Source organism: Rhizoctonia solani, chromosome 14, assembly GCF_016906535.1.
Source record: "Rhizoctonia solani chromosome 14, complete sequence".
NCBI classification, from domain to species: domain Eukaryota; kingdom Fungi; phylum Basidiomycota; class Agaricomycetes; order Cantharellales; family Ceratobasidiaceae; genus Rhizoctonia; species Rhizoctonia solani.
Genome location: NC_057383.1, coordinates 1,866,382 through 1,892,013, shown reverse-complemented (window position 1 = coordinate 1,892,013; position 25,632 = coordinate 1,866,382). Strand labels below are relative to the sequence as shown.

The following is a 25,632-nucleotide window of genomic DNA, read 5'->3' as shown; positions in this document are numbered from 1 at the left end:
CGCTTCAACCCACCGGAGGCCCAAGACAGCGCCGTTGCTAGGTCAAGTAAGCGTCCCAAGCTGCCTGTAATATTAGAAATCGACGGAAGGGTCGGATGAGACGAGGTACGAGCTGTTAAAAGACGTATTTTCCGGTTGACCAAGGCACCGGTCTGAACCATTGTCTCAAACGTGGAACACATGGTATAGTGTAGGAGTCTTTCACTTACTATTCATCTATGATGCACATTCCCTAATGCAACAGGTGCACAACACCCCAAGCCATTGAAATCGCAAAGTGTTCAGCCCATAGCTGTATGTTACACAAACATGGACTAAAATTGAAGAAAGGCTATGTATACAGTATAATTGAGTATCATATTACTTCGAGAATAGGCAAATCAGAGTGGATAACAGGAAGGAGAAAGGGCTACCCTCGAATAAGCCTGTTGAGGTGTGACCAATCTGCTGGACGACGAATACGAGCTTCTGGGTTGTACTCCACTCCATCAATAGCCCAGCGCCATACCTAAGTAAAATCCAGCACGGGTTAATCAAGTAACGTAGATTCTCAATTCATAAACTCACTAAATATCGCCTTAGTTGTTTATCTTCAGGCCACACATTACGCCATTCCTCACCCTCATCGTCTGGAGAGCAGAGAGAACTAGGATTATACCAATCCGGCGTCTCGTCAAAATCGTCCTCACTACGAGAGCTTTGCCCTAGTTCAGCTAGGCAGGCTATACGCCCAAGCTGTTCCTCGACTCGAGCGCCAGCACCTCCGCCACTCAATGCCGGGCTAAAAATACGAAACGAATCAATTGCATATGGACCTACGAAGGGTAAATGGGCGATTGGGGATGTTTGTTGTATTGCGCGGTATTCTTTGGTCGTCTACTTCTAAATTAGCTAAAGAATAATTGCGATAAATTCAATAAACTTACACCAGGGTAAAATTTTGTAGTTCTACTTGTTGGTGCTGGTGGTGACGGCAAGTTAGGTGGATGCATGACATATGCGTTTGATAACCGCATGAGGCGAGACGTTCTTATGGACTGTGTTCCAAGGGGGCGAAGTAACTTGGTGAGACTTGGTGCAGCGACTGAAGGGCCAAGGTAAGTGTAAATAATATTATAAATAAAGATGCCAACCTTGAGCAAGTGCGGTGGGCGTCGGCCAACGCTCGATCAACTCCCAAAAGACAGGGACAGCTGCTTTTCCCTTGGTTTTATTCAACAGGGTCGTGGCGATAATAATTTTCCAAGGATCGTCACAAACACTCTCTGAAAAGGATTCCGTTGGTTGAGGTCTGTTTCTGAAATGCGAGCGTTACCTTGTATGAGAGTAGGCTTGATTGCTCTAAGAGCCCGCGATAGCTCCTCTGGAGATGAAGGGAATGAGAACTCATCAGGCGTAACCCCTCGAAGGATTAAACGTCGCCTTTTTAGTTGGGTATTCGCCCTCTTATCCTCCTCTGTTTCCTCTCCATCGGATCTAACGGAGCGCCGTCGACGTGGAGTCTTGGAATTCTCAAAATATGGCGCTGGTCGAGAGTTTATCAGAGTTCAAGGTGTTAATACACAGGTAGTGTGGCTCACAACGAATCAATGCTGTGTTATGCCTTGGACTCTGGTCAGTACCCGTACCGTCTGCTACGTTTTGTCTTTGAATCGTATCATAATACTGCCTCTTTCTGACGCTCGTACCTCTATGTATCCCAGGAAAGTACGGGGCTAATACATTTTGCAGGAGTTACTTCGTTGTACGATCGAATTGTGTGAAGCTCACATGTAATCAGTGGTGTGGAGTCACCTACTTTCCGTCTAACTGGAGTCTTCTCAGTATGAGCCATGGTGATATGTCAGTAAGTGCTATCCACAGTATTTGAAACTAAATCTATTCCCGGTTGTGGTTACAGTAAAACAAATTTTGAACGCAAGAGTCATGACGTTTGGTGATTGACGTTTGGTGGGTGGCAACAACGCACGTGATTGTGGCAGGCGCGATCGGGAAATCATCAAGGTTGAACTGTGGTGATCCAGGGTAGCTTGGTGTCCCAAAAGATGGTGGTCTGCCCTTCGGAAATGGTCTGATTTGGAGAAAGACCACAGCTACACATATCTATCTCAGAACAGCGCAATCACGGCTGAGGTTTTGGCTCACCGGGTCATAAAGTCACCCGCTTTATCCACCTTCGCTTTGATAACTTGTCCAAATTGGGCTAGCGGGCACGTTTTTCCCGGCCCGCTCTGGCATTCACTCATAGGATAAACTGCATCATTCACCCGGATACGCACGTAAATGCCGGGTTTCTTAGAGGTGCAAGTCATGCGTTCGAACGCAATACGTCCGGCCATTGGATTGATGCGAGACGAAATGAAGAGACGGTTATTTTGAATTTTATTAGGTGGAAGGGGTCCAGTAGTGTTGAATACTCCAATAGCGGTGGCTATTTCGTTGAGCTGATTACTGAGGCAAGTTAGACGGGCAATGCTTTGGCTTCCGCGAAATTACCTACTCGTGAGTGTAGGATACGATTATCGGTGGAGGCGTGAAGCCAGTTGAATAATTGTACTCAGGTCCATTTAGGAACAAAGTCGCTGTCGCATTCAAATACGGGAGCATTAATGTACTTGGTAGGTCTGTTCCTGGGCCTGTATGCTAGGCGTTAAAACATACCCAGTCAACAGCCAGTTTCGTGGGTGCATACCAGTCCCGTAGTAGTACCTCAAGTCCTGGCGATACTCGTATTGCTTGAATTCTGATTCCATAAAAATATCACAGAATGGGCTGAGTTTTCCCGTGATTTGAGTCTCAAACCCGCATAAGTACCTACAAATCATTAGCTCACTTCAGTCAACTGAGGGTGCGACTTACGGCATAATGGATATGTCCGAGGTAGTGATATTTACACCTTTGATGTATTTCTGTAGGCGTTTCAAAATGGGTGGAAGATAGATATTGTCCCAAATAGCAGTCTAATTTCCCTTGTCAATATCACACTCGGTGAGAAGAGTCTCTCACTTGCCTGATTTGCACCTGAAGTGTCTACATACTTCGGGCACAGATCGCTGGTTGCCAGGGAGTTACCTCCTGCTTGTGCACCCTTTGGGTTTACCACATACACCGTGCCAAGTGTCGTCGCGTTTGGGCCGCCAAATCCCCGGGCAAACAGGCGTGCCGAATCGGTCGTACGCTGAGCATTATTGGCCCAGACAACGAATGGAGTATTATCTGCGTAAAGGTGAGGATATCGTAGACGCGTTTGGGTACCCAGAGCATAAGTTTCTAGGTAGCCTGTAACACTGAGTTGTGCAATTTGGTCGGGCGGGTGGGTCAAGACGGGGTGCCAATCATTTAAGAACTCAAGTGGCCCAGAAAATGATCCGTTTTTAACCTGAGTTCCCAGATTCATGATTAGGAGTTAATTATGAGTATATTCCAATAATATATGTGATTACCTTGGCTTCGAGCGCGAGCCATTCATTGTAAGCTCCTGGGTCAGGGTAGCGAGACCCATGGCGAGAAACAATAGCAACTTGGTCCACTATGCAACCCTCTGGGGGCTCCTGAGAAACATCCGAAATATCCGGGCCTGTGAACGTCGGACAAATCAGCAACAAGTTTGGTTGCACGCTTACCTGGATACCATTGTCCATTCGCTCCCAGCCATTGGAGAGGGTTAAAAGGTGTAGCACCAATAGAGCGGGCCCCTAGTAGCAGACTTAACACCACCTTTGAAGGCAACATACCCAACTAAAGACCGATCAAGCGGAAGAGTGCTGTGAATTTCCCAGCATACTTCAAGCTTTTGTTCTTCGCGCCTTCCGGTTTATTCAGCCGGCAAACGCATGTTACTAGTCGACTACTTCTCACAGATGAACTTCCAAGAAAGAATGCTCTTCACATGAGGATTTTATGCACGTTTGTGGATGTTCGGCTGTATCCACGTGGGTCTATTGGTTCCATGGCCTGATAGTCATGTGATTATTAATTCGCATAAGCATACATAAATTCTATTTGTTATAGAAGTCTTGAGAGCCCCCTTGGCCCGTGTAACAGTCTACCTTGGGGAGACTAATAAACTCCTCCAATCAAAAGAGTACAGGGGCAAATTAATAGAGTAGATGACAACAAGTCTATAGACATAGTGCACGTTAAGAGTATCGAAAATACACAATCCGCCGCTAGACAACAGACAGAGCTGGGATAGAAATACGAATTCATGGAAATGATGTCGGATTTTTCCAAAATTCTGCATTGAGTCTACACTGATATAACGCGTAGCTTTTTGTGTCTATAAAATCTAAACTTTTGGCTTTCTTCATGGCGAGAAGATGGATAGTTCACTTTTCGAATATTCACGGTATAGTGTACACGAGCTAAGCAGAAAGGAACACAATAGCGGCGAGAATACTATTAAAATCAAACTCATGTGTAGTCAATACATCAAGCGTTCATTTAGAAATGTAGCATCTTTCCCATTGATATCCAACAATTGGCTTCTGTTTTGGAACTTGGAGTATCCCAGACTGTGTAACGACGAGTTCTGCATAAGGCGAGCACCATGCAGAAGCAACATCAGGCGGCAGCCAGAACAAAAGATCTTGGTTCCTGTTTACCATCCATCCATCTTTATTGATATTCCATCCATCATAGACCAAAGCATAGCTGTCTGGAGACGTAGTGTTAATTGCCGTATCTGTAAGAGGTTCAAGACTGAGCGCAGGAGTACCGATGTTCCATACTCGAAATATGTTCTCGTAATCGGAGTAGGAAACAAGCCGGGAGCAATCAAAGGATTCTGTGAGCGAACTAACGCCTCTCGAGTGGCCTTTGAAAGAGCCTATCTCAGACCTTCCGCTCCGCATATCGTAAACTTTGATTGTTCCATCCCCACATCCCATTATAATGGCCTGGTTACTATGAGAAAACCAGAAAGCTGAAAGTGAAGCGCGCTCGACTCCAAATGGGCCTGCAGCCAGAGATCCATCCGATGTGTTCGTAACTTGTATCTTTCCACCTTTACACGTACTGGCAATATGAGCGCCGTCTGAGGATAGGAGGGATAATGGTGTAGGAAAGAAGTGCCCCTCGGATGGAGACGTGACAAACGAGCCATCGAATACGTTCCATATTCTAATGACGCCGCGTACATCGCTGGAAAGTACATGTGTGTTATCGGGACAGAACGTCATGGATCTTATGGCTACCACAGCGCTCTGTGGTGGGAGGAGAGGGGGAGGAAGCCTGCCATCCCGTACGTTCCATACATGAATGGTCTTGTCTGAGGAGCCTGAGAAAACTTGAGTGCCGTCGAGTGAGTAAGCCACTGACTTGATAATATCAGAATGCCCGAAGAATGGACCTGCTACGAGTTTTCCACTATCAACATTCCAGACTCGAATAGCGCGGTCATTAGATCCAACAACAATACGTGTTCCGTCAGGCGATATGGCTAGCGTGTTAACACCAGTCTCACAAAACTCAAAGGAGATATTGACGATCGATTCTTCTGCAATGTTCCAGACTCGGATAGTATTATCGTTGGAACTACTAACGAGCCGAGTCCCATCCGGAGTAAAGACTAGACACTCAACCCGGCCAGTATGGCCTTTGAACGGGGGTGCGGCAAGACGACCGTTATCCGAATTCCATAGTTGAATAATCCCATCGGCGGAAGCTGAGGCAAAGAGAGTGCCGTCGGGCGAGAACGTGACACAGAGCATATAACCTTCGCGGCTATCTTCTCCCGTCAATGGGCCAAGTGCAATGCTTTTTTTGTATATGTCCCATACTCGGATGGTACAGTCATGACCACCAGTAACTACTCTTCTGCCATCTGGGGAGAAAGAAACCGAGTTGACATGGCGCATATGTCCCACAAATGGGCCGGCGATAAGAGTACCATTGTATGCGTTCCAAACTCGGAAGGTACCCAGGGACGCCGAGGCAACAAGTCCTCCATCAGGCGAGAACGCGACTGATGTGATAACGTTGGCATGACCCTCTAAAGGTCCGACAAAAATTGTCCCATCATAGGCGGATAGTATGCTGACCGTTCTATCAAGACACCCGATCGCGACCCGAGTGCCATCTGGTGATATCGCAAGTGATTGTATCTCCGATGAATAAGTCCAAATTGATAATGGTGAGGCCTCTCTACGCTCCATCAAACTTCCTTTCAGCTCCAGTAGGCCCCGTGTTCGTTCCCAGTAGTGTTTATAGACTGAGTTTGATCGAGGACAGAATGGTAGTGACGAGACATATATATGAGGCGTGGACCGTGATGGAGGGTTCACGGCGAATGCTGTTACAAAGCTGCGTGCATCGTCAACAAAAAGTATAAGTTCGGAAGAAGATTCGGTAACGTAGTGCTAATGTCCAACACAGTTAATATGAGAAACAAACACATGCGTAGATAAACTGACCACCAGCCACTTTTGTACTTTTAGCAGCCCGTCTACACCGAGCGACAATTCCCTTCTCAAGTTGAGTACCTCCATCCAATATAATAGTCGATAGCATAAAAATTCATATATATGAGTATGAAGCCTATCTATCAAAGAGGCTAAGACGAGGTGGCTAGACCAATGGCGACACGCATACGCAAGTGTGACTGGGATGTTTGATTCGATTCGCTGCTGTAAGTCTTCAATTTTCGCATCAGGTACAAGCGAGGAAGCCAGGCCGCATATATTGAATCGCAGCTGCTCCTTCATAATTGCAAAACACCTCCATGCCAAGTATTGACTGTGCTCCAGAGAGTTGCAAAAATGCTTCTTTGACCGCTCGGAATCGAGCATGAATTCGGGGAATGATGCATGAAGTGTAGATACGAGTTCGGTTCTCTCCGACTGGTGAAGTACGGATCGTAGTGACGGCAGGGCTTGTGCAACACGCCTTCTGCTGCCGATTCCTGCTAGATTTGCGATAGTCTCCAAACCAATTGGTTCCTGAGCGAGCAGAACGGTCCATAGTACCAATCGAATATCTTCAAGTTTGTCTTCTAGACCATCTTCACTCAGGGCTGAGTTCAAAACGGCGGTATATAACGCGTCGATCTGGTGAGTTTGCTTCTTTAGAGGTTCGGACGTAATATCGAGTACTGATAGCAATCGTCTGCGTGCATCCCTCGAGCGCTTGCCAGATATATACCTGACTAGAGTAGCCGCATAGATGAACAAGGTTCCAGAGCGCTGTGCGAGCTGTTCAATTTCTGAGCGGCTAGGAGATAAGCGGGCTAGTTCTTCCGCTAGGTATAGCTCGATGTCCGTCCGTACCAGAGACTTCTCGATCTCGTGCAAATGAAGGATATCCCTACAATGGGCGTTTGCTGACATCTTGTCATAAATGTCCTGTTCGGGTCGACTCGTGACCAAGAATTTAAGTGGCACTTGGCCTGCATAGCAAAATAAGGTATCAAGTATTAGCTCAACCCCGTTTCGATCTTCACATTCATCCAGCGCATCGATGACCACAACCAGGTTATCCGGCATTGAGTCTCTCGTTTGTTGTAGTGGCTCATGCAATAGCTTTTCGAACTGCGTTTTCACGTTCTTCGATGCAGCTCCTGGATTATCTCCGAGTATTTTGTATAGTGCAGATTGAAAAGGAGTTGAAAAGTGGGCCAGTTGATACGCGATGGTTGGGATGATTCGAGCCACACTCTTGCATTCGGCAAGGCTGCGAGTACAAAAGAAACTGCCGACGAGGAGCTTGCGGCGGTCAACCCGTTCGCAAAAGGTAGATGCAATGGTGGTCTTTCCTGTCCCAGCCATGCCATTCATCCAGTAGATAGATGAAGATGTTGAGTCAGACAGCCAGTGGTCGAGGCCTTCGAGTACTCCTATACGCGTCCCTTCGGTGCACCCTCTTCGGCTAATCTCTGCAGAAAGGCTTGAATCATAGCTGGCCTGGCTGGAGGGATTGATATCTTTCAGCGTTGTTTTCTGTAATGCGGTCAAGACTCGATAAAAAAAAATGATTGATATCACCATACCAGCGAATGCTCGTTCGCGATGCCCCATATACCCATAGTCATGTTAGTCTAGCTATAGGTGAGAATACAGTTATATATTGGGTCAACGACCTACCTGTAGCTGTTGAAAATGGGACCTGAATTTTCGGCAGTCTCTAATTAATTCTTCCTTGTCTATGCTTTCTGCTTTTATGTCGCTTCCGAATTTATGGCCATGCCTCTTTTTGATATCGGTAGCTCGCTGTTCGATATCCCTATTTTATAATTCATGATATATTATATCGAAATATTGTACCAATACTACTTACATAGCTAACCTGGCCATAGAGCTGGTTATTGGCATCGAAGGCGACTCTTCGATTTGCTGCCTCAGTGATCGAATCAATGAGTTCAGTTCGGCAGCAAAGCTCTCAAAGTCTGGGCGGTTTTGTGTAACCATCTACAACATTACAACGGCTGAGGTTAGATCGTTTGTTTCAGGTGGAATGTACTTGCCTCTAATTCGTTAAAGCACGAAATTAGAGAACCGATTGCCGAGGAAAGCAGAGGGAACTCCCTTGCTATAGATGAGTTCCTTAGGAAATTCAAGGACACCCAGAGCGCATTCCAGGTTGTATTACGACTTTGCTCTGGAGCAATACTTGAATTAAAAGGCCGGTCTCCTGCAGATACATGCTCCGGCATAATCGAGGCTTTAAAGGGCTCAGGGAAAGGCTCTGGAGGAGAGTTGATGGATACTTGATTAATCTGTGAAGTGACTCTTTCTTTAGCCCAGGAATTGACGAGTTCGAAGCTTGAGTCCTTCTTGGTCGCCGAAATCCCACACTCAAGGGATATAAGGGGCCTGGGGTTTGGTGAGGAGTTGGGGGTTACATGGCTGTCGGTCATGAGCGCTTCAGCACCGGTGCCTGCGGTAGGCTCGACCACTGTTGTCGATGGTGAATCAAGATTGGACTCGGGTAGTCGCGAGAGAGACGATGATATATTAAAAGGCCCTAGTAGTTGCGGCTGAAATCCTTTTCTGTGTTCCGAAGTGTCTTGGGGGGATGCCATCGATAGTGGTTGGGTGAAGCCAACACCCCCTGAAACTTGAATATATACGATGATAGAACTACGCGGTTCGCATTATCTATCGGTGCTCATTGTTCTTCTGATGCCCCTTTCTAAGGAATCAATTGGGGGACAAAAGGCTATGTGCTCGATTTAGTAGAATCGATACACGCACCATAGAAATTTACCCCTGTACCCAAGGAATGAGATACTATCGCTCGAGAACCTCGAGTATGTTAGTATAAGCACGCGATCGGCACCATTCAAAATTTTATCCTATATCTTTATAGAGTAAAATCATTCAAATTCTGTACCTTGATTCTATAAACGAATGACCTGCGCTCTTCCCATGAACCTGGATAATCTAGATATGTCCAAATTAGGTGAATCATGTATAGAAAGCTATGGTAACCTCATGCATATGGGACCTGGGGTACCTTCATCGCGGTAAATAATAGCACAAGACTCGCAGATGATTCGGGCGATTAGATTAACTAAAACCTGGAGCCTATAGTTGTGTATTTCGCCATATTCGCCGAATATCACAGGGAGCCGATGAATTATACTGTACAATCAATTGATTTGAGGTTTAATGCTCCGTTAAGCAATAATGATTTACCCGAACACCATAAACGGCCTTGATACCTCGACATCTCCAGTGGTGCTGAAGTGGTGCGGACAAGACTAAGCAGTATGACGGAATTCGGGGTTCACTCGCATCGCGTGCGTCGCGTGCACGTGACGAAGAAGCAGCAGAAATCGGAGGTCCGAGGGCTCACTCAGCAGGTGATGCAATAACTGATCAGAGATATAAGATACGCTCAGAGCTGGGAAATCGAAAACCTCGACATCCATCAACCTACCATCAACTTAACCGCCACCATGTCGAATGTCACGGTACGCTAATTTCATTTCATTTATTCGATTAGATCTCATAGCCGTCCAGCTACCCGATCTCCCCTATGCATACAATGCGCTCGAGCCGTATATCTCCGAGGAGATCATGACTCTTCATCACAAAAAGCACCATCAGACCTATGTCAATGGATATAACACAGTCAGTAGCACCTCATACTACGCCGACCTTAATTCATACGTAACATAGGCAGTAGAGAGCCTGAACAAACTCGTTCAAGATCCTAGCGCTGCTCGCCAACAGATCGCTCTCCAATCCGCAATCAAGTTCAACGGAGGTGGACACATCAACCACTCTTTGTTCTGGAAGAACCTCGCTCCTGCAGGAAAGACCGGACTTGGCGCTGACGGGAAGCTGGAAACCCCTCTTCTCGCGAAGGCAATCGACGAGTGAGTCTTTTCAGCTTGTTAAAAAATATTCTACCTCACAGAGCACCACAGCAACTGGAAGGAAAAAGAGGGTGGCTTCGAGGCTTTCAAAAAAGAGTTCAATGCCGCTGCTCTCGGAATTCAAGGTTCTGGCTGGGCTTGGCTTGTTTTCAACACCACTAAGGAACGTCTGGAGATCACCACGACCGCTAATCAAGATCCCGTTCTTCGTAAGTGGTTACTGTGATATTCCCTGCACCATTATCTTATCCAAAATGGGTTAGCTCCTTATGTTCCTCTTTTCGGTGTCGACATGTGGGAGCACGCCTTCTATCTCCAATACAAGAATGTCAAGCCTGACGTAAGTGTTAGTTTAACTAAGAAGTGAATAAAGTCTCATTACTTCCCTCAGTACCTCACCGCCATCTGGAACGTGATTAACTTTCACGAGGCCGAGAAGCGTCTTAAGGAGGCTTCCTCTGCTAAGCTCTAGCTACAAAGTGCAACGAATTGGGCATGGTAAAGCAAATAGTGTAATAAATAAATCAATAGTTACCACATAAATGAGATCCATTAGCATGGTCTGAAGCTTGATACCATCTGTCTAAGCGCACATGGCCTGTGCCAGAGCCAGCGAACGCCGTGTATGCGTATGGAAGTCTATGGCACAATGTTCGCATCCACTAATAACTTCCCATCAGGGGTTGATAAGTACGTTGTAATCGTATGACTGCTTGGATTAGTGCAGTATCACATCACTCGAGTAGACTAACCCCGTAAATGATAAGTAAGTCAAAGCCAGATTTATTCAAGTGGGAAGATACGGTGTTCGATGCGGGATACGAAGCAAGTGGATGGTATGTTTTCTCTGCTTTAAATTACTACTTACAACGAATCTCCGTAACAGATAAAATCACGAAACAGATCAGGGTTGATTGTAGGGAGCAACGGATTTGCATAACAACTGCTTATGTATTGTAGTTTGGCATCAGTTGCGAATGGCTACAATACAAATAGTATGGTAGGTGAACTTGCATTACATACCAAATGGGATTCGCGAGCCACGAGCCACCTTCAGCACAGCCACGCACCAAAAACGAACAAACCTTGTATTCCAAGAAAATTCAAACAAACAAAAAAGTAGAGAGCGAGTCCATATCAAAAAAGTAACAGCATATATACATCTTGATTATTGTAAACACTACACCAAAAAAAAGTCGACAAGTCCTAACCATGCAAAGGGGGACAAGGATAGGACAAGTACAATCCCGACTCGAGAGAGTGAATACAACTAACCCCCCGCCCTCTTTCCTTTTCCTTTTCTTCCTTTCAACCAGAGCCGAGAAAGCACCTCTTCTTTGACCAAGACGAGAAACAAGCAGAAAGAACAAGAAACAAGATAAATTGAACAGGACTAGAAGTTTTCCTTGCCAAAGAAGAACCGCGTGCCCTTGGGCTGGGTGTACTTGTTCGACATTTGCTTTAGTGTCTTGCTCAGCACTGCCGGACCGCAAAAGAAGACTCCCACGTCCGTCTCGGGGTGCTTTTGGCCGATGCTCGAAAAGACTCGGTCCCAGTTCGGACGGCCGAAATGGGTCGGGGCGCGTAGCGAGGTGATGGCGTCGCGTTCGGCGCCGACGTCTTGGACCTGTTTAGATGACCCGCGTGTGTGTGTTAGTTTAGGTAAGGAATAGTGGGGAGGAGGAGGGATGGACGCACGAGAATGTTGTTCATGTCGTCTTCTTTGATCTTGGCAGTAAGATAAATCGAAATCTCGATTCGGTTCTGGGTATCCTGTTCTTCGATCGCGTGCAACAACGAATGGAACCACTCGGCAGTACCGAAATCACGGATGACCCAGGTAAAGTACACCTATGACAAGATACGGAAAGTTAGCACCCCCTCTCCAGGTCAAGGTTCAATCGGGAACATAAAGTTCAATCGGGCATAGTTCAACCACGGAGCAAAGAAAGTTTCAATAAAGTCGTAAAAGAGGAAAAAGGTGATCGCGTGCATCATGATGAAGATCATAAATAGGAGACCAGGTGGGCAAGAGCTAATAGGGGATAGACCGCGTGGTTGGATAAAATACCAATTTACGGCTTGAGGCAAGTTGTATTGGATCGACTGCTTGACAAGGTTCAAATCCAGCAGGACATAATACTAGTCACAACGGTCCGATTTGCCGCAGCCCAGTTGCGTCATAACCTCCATAGAGGAGATTGCCCTCCTAATCCCAAACACTTACGCATCCCAAATCGAATGATTCAAAAACGAATAAGAAATGATATAGACTCGGGAGGTTAGACCGGAACGCATGTTGCCTCCCTCGCCACCCAACCAACTCGTTTTCCCACCAAGCCAAATATGTGCTTGGCGGGGATCTCCACCATGCAATAAATGAGATCCCGAAATAACAAGCGAATATCCAAAAAGAAAGCTCCCCCAAATTGGACAAAAACGAAAAAAAAGACATTTCGAAACTCGCCACCACGCAAACTCACCTTGCTCAACCTAGTGGGTTTGGAATCGTTGAAATTGTTCATCCGGTACCAGATCGACTTGAGAATCGACGCGAATGGTGTAACTCCGATACCGGCACCGACGAGCAGGACAGTTTCGAACTGCAGAAATGCATCGTCAGTCTTGGTTCTCGGACGTGCGGGGGTGGCCGAGCGATCGATCCATCGTGGTGAATTGCTCTCAAACACCCGATTGGACCCTCGCTCGTATCGATCACCACCCAAGAATTCAATTCGACTGACCTTTAAGAAGTCCTCGCTAGCACTACCAAACGGACCATCGACCATGACACGTGGAAGAACTCGGTTGATTGGTGGGTTGGCCTGGGTACCCACAACCTTGGACTTTTCGCCACCCTTGTCGGGCTTCGAGTCAAAGTCGCATCCGAGCGCTTTCGAAAAGGCTGTATGTTGGATCAAGGCATAGAGATTGATGGTTGGTCGGATTGTAGGTAATTGAAATTAAAAGTCGACGAGAGATTGAAAGCAAGACCAAAAGAGACAGCGGCAAATGAAGATACGAATTAGTCAGCATGGGTTGCAAGCCAGTTACGGAAATTGTCAAGGCGAAAGAATGGAAACCTCTAGGAGAACGTTTCTCGTCTCCTTGGCAAAGGCTGCGCAATCTCTTTCCGCGACATGACCGACTCGAAAGTGACAAACTCACCAGTAGTGAAATCTCCGACTACACGAATGTGAACTGAAATGTAATCCTCTTCGGGAGCGGATGTGAGAGTAAAGGGATGCCATTGGAAGTAAGACACCTCAGGGCAGTTAAGGAAGATGTATTGTCCGGCACGAGTGGTAGTTTTCTCCTACTCAGGGGCATGAGTATTACTCGGGCAAGAACAATAAACCGGCAAACCTTTTTGATCTGGACCTCCATGACCTTGCTCGGGTGCTGGATGACCTTGGAGATGTAGGTACGATGGCGGGAGCGGACTTCACGCAAGATACGCTCGTAGATAAAGATAACACCCCCGACGAGCCAGTAGCGCCAGAAGACACCAATGGTGTTAAAGCTGCAGTACGGGGGACGGTCGGGCTTGATCATGCAGAACATGCCGTGGAGCTGCCAGTTGATGAAGAATACAATGAACAAATGGTGAGAGTACCTAGGGAAGAGTCAGTAAGGGAGAACAAAGGAAGTTGTAGAGACATACCAGAAGCGCTCAAAGTGGGCACGCCTGCGTTTCTCCATTGCGAACCAGACCATGATTCCCAGTGCGGCGGTCATGATCCATCCGGTGATACCGGGGCCAGTGGCAAAGTTTGCTTGCAGGAACAGAACCAAGAGAGGGCCGATTTGTTTAGTCTGAGTCAGGCCGAGACGGGTAAAGTTGACCATGTGGGCGAGGATATGGATGACGGTGAAGAACACGATGGACCATGCAGTGGCCTTGTGGAAGGTGATGTTCTTGTCAAAGGGAATGATATCGCCAAGAGGAGAGATACGGAGGAGGGAGATGAAGTTTCGGCATACGGGGAGAAGGATGAGTGCTGCGTCGACGTGCAACACTAGCGCAGCCGTTCTGGCGATCGCTGTATAGCAAGTCAGCTACTGGTCTAAACTAAAACACACGTAAAAAGACTGACGAAAAGTGATGCCAAACAAGGCACGTGCGCCAACGGAGTTGTCCTTGAGATCGTAGTGGACGAAACCCAAACCAAAGACGAGGAGATGGAGAATGATGACGACGCCGAAAAAGAGCTGGCGACCACCGTCGTTGACCATCCAGTGGTCCCACTTTTCTTTCCATGCGGCAAAGACCCCAGATTGCGAGTTCTTCATTGAAATGGTGGGGATCCCAGTGCTCGAGTTGATACGCATGAGTCCTTGCAATCGTCCCCGCTCAGTCTTGTTGCGCTGGAGATTGGAACGCGGGACATCGGGATGGGATTCTACCGTCGGATCACGGTCTGCAAAGTCCAGACCATCGGTGCGATTCATGATGCCGTTTGCTGCTACTAGACGAATATACTTGAGGGACCGACCAGCGGTATGAAAGCAAAGCAAGGCAAAGAGCGAGGAGAGAGAGATCTGCTTGGGTGCGATTCAGTTCCGATGTTTTGTACTGCGGTCGTCGTCGCTAGGTGACCACTTGGCTTATGTACCACCGCTAGCCGCCGGCATTCGGCCGGCTCATCCTTACTCCGAGACATCCGTCTTCTTCCTCTCATTAACCGTCCACGATAAGGATCCCATCTGAATTATATCTGTCGAATTGTTCACATTTCTCTACATGTTTTCGATATATAATATGACTCTATCCAATGCGGTGGGACAACCCGCACCCACCCGCACCCTATAAATAAGTTCCCACCGTTACAGAGTATACTTCGGAGCTTCGGCATCACGACTAACAACACCTCGCCTCGGCTCCTTGTTTCCCTCTTCTAGGAATCCACTCCTCACGCTTGTTCAATTTGCATTTCCCCGCAGCAATTGATAGCCTTTTGTAGTGCCTTGAGGCCGGGAGTACACTTTTGTAACCCTCCGGAGGCAAGTGATAATGAATCATCAGTACTATTTACACTAGGATGAAGGGATAGCACATAATAAGCCACGTCTCAGTTATGACTAACACGGCTCGAGAGGAAGACGGTGCTCTCTATTCACGATCAGCGGACAGCGAGCAACGATCAAATTACCTGTAGTGCCGGTTGTTTCCGGGTATAGCTATTATATGTACACACGTGGACCCAGTCAAGTTTACTTTCTGCCAAGTGTCATGGGCTAATATCATGATTGGGCCGGAGAGCGGACGTGCACAGCGAAACAATCAATTATAAGTATGGCTTGAGACATGACACTTTTGCAGGGGATATACATCGATCCTACTCAGAATACTTCCAGACTGACCGAGTCTAGATAATATATTTGTTCCGAGAAGAGGCGAAAAATGCGTTCGAATACCCCTCTAGCCATTTCCCATAGGGCTCCAAGTGTCTCAGACTCAATCAGGCGTCGAACTTGCGAGATCACCCCTTTAACAAGCGCTCAGCAATGCAAGACAAAGTGGACGAGTTGTTTTATATACTCACCAATGATCGCAGTCCATAAAATGAAACCCAATAGGAAAGCCACCAAGTATGCAAAAGCTAATCTGGCCCAGTACTTTAACGATTCCCGTATAGACAGAGAGTCTGATTTTCGTGCAGTAATATTAAGGTCAGATTCAGTTGCGCTGCTCGTGGACAAAGGCGGCTTGTCCTCGATTTCTAATCATACCTCATTTACGAGCTTGTACCATTTCGCCTCAGGCTGGTAACCAGCGTCCTTTATTTGTTTGAACGCGGAATAATGTATTCGAATCGCATTGTGCAGTTGGCCAACGGGGTGAATATTGATGGATCTCTCTTTCCCTAAGTTCGGACTTTTGGGTACAGGCGTGAGTATAGAGGTTGTGATAACATGTGTATTTAACATACCGGTATACTGTCTTGGGACAAGAGAAATCAGTTCCTCCTTGAGACAATTTTGGTACGGGAAGCAACTCCAAGGCCCACCAGAAGAGTGGACTAATGTTCAGCGATTTATAAGGCTTAGGTCTACTGTCGTACTCGTCCAGTATTTGCCTGTCCCTTTGAATATCTTCGGACGAGGGTTCGCACTCTGGGCGACCGTCCGTTGGATGTCGTTCAAGAATCCGAGCCCTACGATAACAATGCAGCGCAAACGGATCAAATAGCACTCGAACATCGTGCCTGGCGAGGCATTCGTTTACCATCCAACGTAATGAGATATTGCTCAAGTCAGAAAGTCGATTTATACCTGGTGGCCTTTTGTCGTTGGGACCATCTACTTTGCCGAAAACCCACTTTTGGAAAGTCGAATAGACTCCCAATATCATATTAAGAGAGAAATGTCGGCGAGCACTTGTGGTTAATGGCGCTCCTCCCCCTACGTCAGAATGCCCTCCTTTGAACCATACTTCTACAGCGGAACGCTTCGGTCGGGGAGGCAAATGATCCCAGACGCTAGGTATAAAGTTCCCTCGAGTTTCGTCCAGTGCTAGAGCTTGCCTTGACCTGATGTCAGTATACCGAACTGCGAGATATATATGATAACAAACCTGAAGTGAACTACTCCCGGATTGTACTCGATAAAAGGCAAAGTTTTCCTTCTGGCAAGGCCTGTAAGGTGTCAACGCCATTGACTTTGAAAAATAGACTATTTGAATATCACGTACCAACACTCCCTACCGTGTCCCTATCAAAAATATTATTGGCTTACTATCGGTAATCGTTCGCTCGTAAGGAGAGAATATACTGACCATACGCCTAGAAACTCGATTTCGATCGGAGTACAAAAAACCATCTTGAAGCGTCTTGGGTCAACGTTCTTTGCATGAGCACTGTTGTAGACTACATTTATTCAAGAATGTATTTAAGATCAGTAACCGAATGACGAGAGGGCTAAAAGTACAAATACAAGTGGCTTACCACTTAGAGTGCTACTTTCCTCCTCTTGGTTGGGGTCAACAGCTCCGACAACATATTCTCTAGCAGTTGCAGGTGGAACTGTTCTCTGCGGGCCAGGTGCTTCCCACACCCTGTTTAAGATTCGCCTAATTGTAGAGCTTGAATCATTATCGTCGATATCATTTTGGTGTTTACTTTCTTCCGTAGTTGGTTCCGTATTAAGCCCCTTCCCCTTTGCGTATACCTCATATGCGAAAGGCACTTGCTCTATAGTTTATGCTCGCGTCAATATTCTGGGTACCAAACATATTCTCGAGGTGACTCCTCACCCATGTTATGTCTTGGGAGCAATCCCACCTTGATTCATTAAGATCATGAGCGATACATTATTGTTTTTGCCAAGTAGGTACTAACCGAGTATAGCATTCCAGCAAGGGCGCGTGCCGTATATGCACCTCGAGAAAATCCAAAAATATTGATCTCATCACCAGCTATAGTAAACGACTATCAATAACTCCCAAAAGAAGGTATATAGATTACCGGCTAACCTCTATAGGTCTCCATTATGTATTTGTAACCGTCAATAATCTGCCGTTATGAATATGCTTGTAAATATATGAGAGTTTCACTTTACAAAAACCTTACATGTTGATAAAGGTAGCTATAATTAGAAGCCTATATGTGAGTTTGTTGACAACCACTGAAACTGAATAACTTACAATGCGACCCCTTCGTCAAGCTTCGCAGCGACCGTCAAAGTGACGCCAGTAAACAGTCCTGGTGGTTGATAAGTTCCTACACCAGGCTACGAAACTACTGTAAGATATGGGAGCGGATGTCCGAATACGCGTAGTGAAACTACTTGATAGTATACCTGGACGGGATTTGTCATTAACCAATGACGCATATCCCAGGCCATACATAACGCATACCATTTGTTCCGATTCTTCGTCCTTCTTTAAAAGCTCGACCAATTTAATTATATTCGTATTCTATGATGGAGCAGTCCAGATTTAGTAAACTTCTTTTTCAGCATGAAAACATGTACCCACCTGATTACTGAAATGATTCGAAGTGCCATCGAAGCATAATATAATAGAACGCTGAAGCGAAGTCACGGGTAAGAACAGCATAGACGTAGGTTCAAACGAAGGGTGCTCCACCTTCGAGGATTTCCGCTTCAGTCCCAGCCGAGGAGTGAATTGGCGCGACACAGGATCGTAATCTTCGATAACATCTAGATGATTATCGAGTGTGACTGTTACCTCGTAAGGCTTCTCTTCTACTTCAACCTTCACTGCCAAGGTCCGCGATGGATATTTAGAATTGTCTGTGGGGCCAGACCGTGTTCCCGGAGCTGACAACATGTATGCTTCCTTGAAACATAATTTGGGGTGATCAGCCTTCTTGCCACTTGGGTCAAATGATAACGTATTGTTTTCCAATACAAAATATGGAGTTATGTTGAACTCGGCGTCTTTGTCGTTCATAAGCTTGTCAAGCTTTGAGCTTCTAAGAGACGCAATCACATATATGCTATCAGGCTCATGCCTGACTGCAAGAACATGATCTTTATAACTCGTGCGGAGTGCAAGGCGGTACTCAAACGCCATAGTCGAACAGAGAACTACAATATTTCGGGGAAAAACGAAGAGATAGGTGGCGATAGTTTCATACTGATCCCATTTCAAGGTTTTATAAGGCTCCGAATCAGCCTTGAATCCCACGAATGCAGGTACGCCCTTTGAGCATCACAGCGCTAGCGTGAATTTCATGATCAAAGTCAGGCACAAGAATACCGTGAAGATCTTTCAACTGCACTGGCCACACTGATTCAATTACAAGAAGGAACCGTTATGAATCTGACAGTTGTCTTCTTCGGCTGAAGCCGACACCAAACGCTGGGAGCAGAATTACGTACCGGCTTTATATCGCAAGTACCGACTGATCCCATATACAAGCTCTGTTGGATTTCGTAAAGTTGCAACCGGTATTTAGTAACAATTTTAAGAGATTATAAGACATTCAAGCAACAATTGGCTTGACGATCATGGCAACCTCCGACTTTCAAAAATGTCAAGGTGTATGAACCCTTAAATTATCACAGGACATATATTCATGGTGTGTCCCTTCCGGCACGCCTTACAAGTGGACATGCAGTTGGAAGGTTCAGATCGCCATTGTAAAGCCCGAATGTTGAGGTCGACACCCTATTGGCTACTAGTGATGCAGGAGACAGCAGAACCGGCTCGGCCTGGTGGTGTTGGACCTTTGGCGCTAGATTCGAGGGGTATGGTCTGGCCTTTGTGCCTTATTTTATGTAACTGTGTTAGAGCGCAGCACCATAATGTCAGCGCTTCACTCTCATCGTATGTCAACTTTTACATGTGTTCGACAAGTCTGGATTCCAGGGTCTGTGAATATCTTTATTCCATACGTGCCGAGTTAGATGTTTGTGAGAAAATGGCGTGAAATCAGTTCAAACTTGGGCCGAATCCACTATGGGCTATAAAACAAATCCGGTGTGAGCCTTTCCATCTTCACCAGATTTCCCCTCCTTACTTTTCACCCTCTTAAAAATGAGATCATTTTCAATCCCATTAAGGATTCATTGTGAACAGATATCTTCGGAACAAACAAGTAAGTGTTTTGACCGAAAATACTGTCGTTCGGCCTTTACTGAGATACTTATTCAGTTGATCAATGTGCCCGTGGCCATAAACTTTTTATGTCCTATTGCTCCCAATGCCACAACACATCACCTTCATCTAGGGCCGCTGGTCTGACCATAAACGAGCAAGAAGCTGATAATGAGATGAAAGGACTTCCTCTAAAAAACCTACGCGGTAATTTATCTTATGAAAAATACTCGTAACGTAAACTGCAAGACTTACTCGAAATGTTATAGAGCTTTTTGGTGTTCGTAACACGCATTCCTCTACGTCTGAGGGTCAGCATAGTGCATCCTCAGCGAATTGGGACCACGAGAGAATGGTCAAATTCTTACAAAGTTCTTCCGATACCGCTTCAAATGGGAGTCGCTGTAATCCTTTGTTTTATTCGGGAGTTCGCCTGACCGATGTTCAAATAACCGACATCGCAAAATTCATTGAGTATGGCGGCTCTTCGAATAATGCACCGAATGAGGCAAAGACGAAATCCTGGTGGGATCGCATGCGTGGGAAGTAACTCAAAATATGTCTTATCGCTGGATGTACATATTGCCTCTAGTCTGTTTTAACTACTCTGTTTCGATCCTCTTCTATGTAGCTCGGCGTCTGACCTACTTTGAGCAAAAACCTTTCTTTGAGTGGGAGGTGAGAAGGGGGCATCGTTGCGTGGACGTTGATTTACTGCAGTTTGCAAAACGTTCTGCGAACGGCAAATAAGAAAGCTCAAGTCAATTCATCTTTACATTACGAACCAAGGCCCATAACGCAGTCATGCATAGCCCTGGCCACACCCCGCCACCTCGCCTCCGCTTACGTTACCACCCTCTCGGCCAACCCGCTCGTCACAGAATTGCAACAATTGTCTTGCACCATATCATGGAGATTTCTGGTCATCATGTCCCTTATCGCACCGCCTCATCAACATTACCCCGCTGTGGGCGTGAAAGTGTAGATTTTCAGGATGTGAAAAATCGCGCGTTATATGTGGATTGCTGGCTTAAACCGACGAAGAGCCGCCCCGTTGTGAAAATCCGATCCCCAGAGAGTTGGGAGGAGGAGGAGGAAATTCGACCAATCAACTCGAGAGCTTAAATGAGCATTTACTGTCACCCCTCCAAGATACTGACGTTGTAAGAACTCGTATTCTCTTGCCTCCTATTGCGAGTGCAAATTTATTTTAAATTTAAGTACTTCATGTGCACGTGGCCAGCTCCTTAGGCAGCAATTTTACGCATATCCCTTCCTACTTTACCTGGCATTGTTTTTAAACATGGGTTGCTTTGTTCTTAGTAACGTACTCATAAATATCCGTATCACATGTATAAAGCATCAATCTTGAGCTGACAATTGCGTCTTAAAGAAAAACATATACCATGTATAGACGATCTCCAGTGTGTTTTGCAGAGGCTACTATGTATACAACTGCAGGTCGCGGGTTATATTCTTTGTCAATACCCAGGCATGTACGTTCTTATTAACGACAATTACTTAGAAACGAGCTGAACCATATATACATAGCTGTCTGTCCGTCAAAATACATTGCACATATACTAAACTATTTGTCCAAATTACAGCGCGTGCAAATGGTTTTTTTTTTTTGCATATTATGTAGCCGCACCTAGCTCTTCCCCTTCACGCTCTTAAGGTAAGCGATCAAGTCAGCTCGGTCTTGATCCTTAGTGACAGGCTCGAACACAATAGTCTTGCCTGCCTGGTTCATTTTCGGATTTTTGAGATAATCATCAAGCTTTTTATCGTCCCAATGTACAGTTTCCCTCCGAACTTCTTGTGTTTGGGCATTAATAGTCATTCTTTTGATAGAACTACCGTATATGGCTAAAGTATCAAACTTAGCGTATGTATACTAGTGTGATAGATTAACTTACCACGCAAATTAGGTGCTGCGCGTTCTGGACTTTGTTGTCCCGACTCAATGGCATGACAGGCCGAACACCTTTGCATGAAAAGCTCCTTTCCCCGCTGAGCAGCCTGTAGATCTACTATAACCCTTCCCGTTAGGAGAAGATATATTAGGAATTTTGAAGAGGAATACCGCTGGAACTTGGCATGGACTTTTGAAGAAGGCACGGAACGAGTGCAATGAGAAATAGGGTCGAAAATGAGCTGGCTGGTCACTGTAGCTTCTTTATTCACCCAGATGCATAAAGGGCGTCTAAAACGTCTCGCCTCGAGCGGTGGTGAGTGTGCGCGATCGAGAATGTTCCGGCCATACGCTGATGTGTCTCAATACTGTAATTCTTGTAGCTGTGTTGATTTCTGTCATGGATAAGTACTTCCTTTGTGCACATGTTTCGTAAGATGAGCTCTCCAAGGACGATTTGCTTGATAGGAATGATATTAGGTTCCTGATCTGGCCAATTCGAACAGACACGTTATGGCTTCGGGCGCTTCTTCAACGGGCGCCGTCGGAACAAGTGAAATTATATAACGTGATCGATGAGCAATATCCGAGCGGGTACTGACCTTGCGGTTGCAAAACTGCCACCTTCATGGCGCTATTACGATACCAGTGTGCCTGAAGGTTAACCTCGGAAATGTTCACTCTTAATAACAGATCCCAGACAATTCTGTTCAGGACTGAAAAAGTGTTGTAAAGTTGTAAGTTCTACTATGAATGCCAAGTCCTATCGGCGCCAACTGAGCTATAGGGTGATTATTGAGTGCCTTATGTATTTTAGTTCTTCCAAAGGCTATGCTGGGGCACCCTTGTGCTAAATTAGGAGGCGCTCATGTGGTCGATTGATCATCCCATCAACGAGGCGAGAGTGTGCCAACCGGAGCCTTATAGCTCCGATTTCAATTCATTGGCCGGTAAGGGTAGGCAGTGCGCACAGCGCTAGTTCACTGACCTTGAATGTATTACGATCTTAAACATCACTCACACAAGCGATAAAGACCGATAGACGACTGGGGGGGGGCAGCATCCCACATTTCCTCCCTTCCTCGATATAGCCCTACAACTAACTCGTCATACCTGTTTCAATGCTGCTTGATTCACCACAGAGTTGGAAGTTATATTCGCTTGAGTTGGTAGAAAGAAAAGAGCTCACTGACGCTGTTATCCTCCGTGCAATTGCAACACCTGAAAACACTGATTGTGTCTTTGATTATCCAGAGGATGCTGAATACAACTTGTCCGAATGTGTCGGATTCAATGCTGCTAGCAAAAAATTGGAATGGGGTGGTTCTGAGTTTCAGCTCGCCGCTGGAGTCAAGGAAGTCACCATTGATGAGCTATGTCACGAGAGGCACTTGTTTGTTACGTTCGAGGAGGGTGCTACTTTCGAGAAGGAAACAACTCTTGCTTTGAATTTGGACGACCACCTGGGCCCCGTCGAATATTATCATGAACAGGATGGAGAGTTTAGAAATAAGCTAGGAAAAACACCTGAAAAGTCAAAGGTAAAATCAAGGTTTCAGGGGTTCGACATAGTCTAATCATTGTTGTAGCGTTCAATCATACTATGTTTCGATGGGACATCAAATCATTTTAGTAATCAGGTAAGCATGAAAAAATTACCAGTAACATTCATACTAAGAATAATTTCAAGAATACGAACGTTGTCAAATTAGTGGAACTCTTGAAGAAGGACAATCCGGAGCAACAAATGGTATGTTTTAACTCAAACCAGAACAAGTGTGAAACTAGTATCATAACGTAACGTCTGTTTCAAGGTCTACTATCAGGTATATATTCTTGTTTAGTCCTAATGCATCGAGGCCAATTCGACTCTATTGCTCAGGCAGGAGTTGGCACGTATTCAGCGCCAGGGTTCTTGACTGGAGTCGGCCAAAAAGTTGCTGCCAGAGCTGACGAGGGTATTGCGTGGTAAGTAATAACTTCCAAAGATCACTACCAAGGCTATTTTAACCAGTATCCAGGTACTTATATCAGCATGTAATGTTCTTTCTGACGGTGGTGCGAGCTATGATTAACTCTGTAATTCATTGGCACAGGTAATAGACGGATACCGGTACCTGATGGAAACTTACAGAGGTACGTGTTTGATATTGAGTTTCTAACATCAATTGCCGGTCTCAACTTTCATAGCTGGAGACCAGATCAGCATTTTTGGATTTTCTCGAGGGGCATACACAGCACGCGCCCTTGCTGGGATGCTTCACTCAGTGAGTGATCAGTAGGCAAGTAATCTCAAACCCCAAATGACAAATGGAATAACAGGTCGGGCTTCTCCCGAGACATAACCTAGGTAAGCTGTCGAATGTGGCTTTGGCTGTTGGCAGTTTCACTCGTTTGACGTAACCCTTGCAGAGCAAGTCCCATTTGCCTACCAAGTTTACTCAGAGTCGGAGGTAGATATTGAGTCGGGGGATGCTAGTAAAAGTACTACTAAAGCGAAGGCTGAATCATCTGGTTCGTATGGTTATAGCTAGAGTCACTGTCAAGGGTATTATGATTACTAGACTCTAATCGTTTGATTTCAGACGAGTACAGTGATTCTCCCAAAGATGTTGATCCACGGGCTTTCAAGCGGACATACTGTATTCCGGTAACCATAACATTTTTGGGCGTGTGGTAAGTTTTGACTTCGTGTAATATTATTATCCTTTGCTTCAATTCGTCTCTGATGTTACTAGGGATACTGTCGGAAGCGTTGGTGGGTTTTGGTTTAGTCAACCTTTACATGTTCATCTGACTTTCGTATAGGCGCTTTCACAAGGAAGACCTTACCTTATATCGAACATAACCCGAGCGTAAAATATTTTAGGTCAGTTGACGAATTTCCATTATGTATGTTGCGGTGCTAAGGCCATAATCCACACAGACAAGCACTTGCATTAGACGAAAATCGGGGTAACTTCATCCCCAGCTTGTGGGACCATTCAGAAACTTTTAAACAAAATTCAACGACTTCCAAACAAAGCGCAGTTGAAGTTTGGTTCAAGGGTGGCCACTGCGATGTCGGAGGCGGTGCGGGACCCACCGAAAAGTTTATTCCTCTCGATGGCCCTCCACAGAAACCCAAAGCTCGGTTAAGCAACATCTCGCTGCGTTGGATGATACGTCAATGTCTCGAGCCAGGGGTACACATCTTTTTCGACCCTAAAATGATGCGGCACTACCGCAAACATCAAATTCTTGAAAAAAGGCCACCAGGCGCCAGTAAAACTGATATTCAGAAGGAAATCGACAGGCTCGATGCACGTGATATTGCCCAAGCCCCATCCCTAATGTACGACTCTGGTGGCTGGAAGGGATTTGGGTGGCGTATGCTTGACAAGGTGCCCGTTCCAAAACTCTCTCAAATCACCAAGGCAGGTGAACAGCCAGAAACTACCTGGAGGTATGCGTGCCATCATTTCCCAGGCTCTGGTTATTGATGACTATGGATACCATGTTGACAGACCAAACAATGGCGCTCCCAGGATTATCCATCTCGCGGATCCCAGGAGCAATATTCGTTTACATGCTTCCGTATATGCACACCTTGAGCACCCGGACGAAGCAAAGGAAAAAGAACCATACAAACCCGCTGCGATATGGGATAATTGGAAAGTAGGTCACTGGCCAATATTGGAAGAAGGCGAGTGTAAATCTGTCACTGTATCCGGTCTGGACGAAACGCCGTTTAGAAGGGCAATAAACATGAGTTGGAAACCCAAACCAGAAGAAAAGAGCTGGTCAGAGACAATCAGCGGATGGTTCAAATGGTCATAGATTAAGCCTGGGTTG

The 25,632-nt window shown here is 45.9% G+C and overlaps 6 protein-coding genes across 6 annotated transcripts; 2 read left to right on the top strand and 4 right to left on the bottom strand.

Annotated features, from left to right (window-relative positions):
* Nucleotides 1-409: 409 nt before the first annotated feature.
* Nucleotides 410-3,732, bottom strand: RhiXN_11209 (histidine phosphatase family containing protein; the record flags this gene model as incomplete). Its single annotated transcript, XM_043331024.1, has 14 exons — nucleotides 410-508; nucleotides 568-876; nucleotides 927-1,084; nucleotides 1,134-1,265; nucleotides 1,316-1,525; nucleotides 1,581-1,645; nucleotides 1,970-2,071; nucleotides 2,146-2,451; nucleotides 2,501-2,636; nucleotides 2,693-2,814; nucleotides 2,860-2,960; nucleotides 3,101-3,379; nucleotides 3,444-3,577; nucleotides 3,624-3,732. The coding sequence occupies 14 exons, from the start codon at nucleotides 3,730-3,732 to the stop codon at nucleotides 410-412; spliced, it is 2,262 nt and encodes a 753-aa protein (XP_043186369.1).
* Nucleotides 3,733-4,439: 707 nt separating this feature from the next.
* On the bottom strand, nucleotides 4,440-9,016 carry RhiXN_11208 (Vegetative incompatibility protein HET-E-1; the record flags this gene model as incomplete). Its single annotated transcript, XM_043331023.1, has 7 exons — nucleotides 4,440-6,359; nucleotides 6,414-6,465; nucleotides 6,592-7,934; nucleotides 7,985-8,032; nucleotides 8,079-8,217; nucleotides 8,272-8,402; nucleotides 8,558-9,016. The coding sequence occupies 7 exons, from the start codon at nucleotides 9,014-9,016 to the stop codon at nucleotides 4,440-4,442; spliced, it is 4,092 nt and encodes a 1,363-aa protein (XP_043186368.1).
* An 879-nt stretch (nucleotides 9,017-9,895) lies between these two features.
* RhiXN_11207 (superoxide dismutase, Fe-Mn family) lies at nucleotides 9,896-10,790 on the top strand (the record flags this gene model as incomplete). Its single annotated transcript, XM_043331022.1, has 6 exons — nucleotides 9,896-9,910; nucleotides 9,960-10,070; nucleotides 10,119-10,318; nucleotides 10,370-10,527; nucleotides 10,582-10,658; nucleotides 10,710-10,790. The coding sequence occupies 6 exons, from the start codon at nucleotides 9,896-9,898 to the stop codon at nucleotides 10,788-10,790; spliced, it is 642 nt and encodes a 213-aa protein (XP_043186367.1).
* A 921-nt stretch (nucleotides 10,791-11,711) lies between these two features.
* Nucleotides 11,712-18,857, bottom strand: RhiXN_11206 (uncharacterized protein; the record flags this gene model as incomplete). The annotated part of the gene is made up of 21 exons (XM_043331021.1): nucleotides 11,712-11,945; nucleotides 12,017-12,169; nucleotides 12,802-13,223; nucleotides 13,487-13,634; nucleotides 13,685-13,934; nucleotides 13,983-14,361; nucleotides 14,416-14,860; nucleotides 16,052-16,196; nucleotides 16,252-16,845; nucleotides 16,896-16,956; nucleotides 17,013-17,032; nucleotides 17,097-17,187; nucleotides 17,266-17,511; nucleotides 17,574-17,601; nucleotides 17,659-17,735; nucleotides 17,793-17,832; nucleotides 17,890-17,905; nucleotides 17,964-18,049; nucleotides 18,107-18,118; nucleotides 18,177-18,236; nucleotides 18,297-18,857. 21 exons carry the CDS (start codon nucleotides 18,855-18,857, stop codon nucleotides 11,712-11,714), a joined length of 4,068 nt encoding a protein of 1,355 aa, XP_043186366.1.
* A 2,677-nt stretch (nucleotides 18,858-21,534) lies between these two features.
* On the bottom strand, nucleotides 21,535-21,878 carry RhiXN_11205 (Cytochrome C; the record flags this gene model as incomplete). Its single annotated transcript, XM_043331020.1, has 2 exons — nucleotides 21,535-21,752; nucleotides 21,803-21,878. 2 exons carry the CDS (start codon nucleotides 21,876-21,878, stop codon nucleotides 21,535-21,537), a joined length of 294 nt encoding a protein of 97 aa, XP_043186365.1.
* Nucleotides 21,879-22,919: 1,041 nt separating this feature from the next.
* Nucleotides 22,920-25,617, top strand: RhiXN_11204 (uncharacterized protein; the record flags this gene model as incomplete). Its single annotated transcript, XM_043331019.1, has 15 exons — nucleotides 22,920-23,339; nucleotides 23,388-23,438; nucleotides 23,489-23,548; nucleotides 23,613-23,624; nucleotides 23,681-23,766; nucleotides 23,820-23,835; nucleotides 23,895-23,934; nucleotides 23,989-24,065; nucleotides 24,121-24,148; nucleotides 24,211-24,312; nucleotides 24,384-24,474; nucleotides 24,537-24,556; nucleotides 24,607-24,667; nucleotides 24,725-25,243; nucleotides 25,305-25,617. 15 exons carry the CDS (start codon nucleotides 22,920-22,922, stop codon nucleotides 25,615-25,617), a joined length of 1,896 nt encoding a protein of 631 aa, XP_043186364.1.
* Nucleotides 25,618-25,632: the final 15 nt, after the last annotated feature.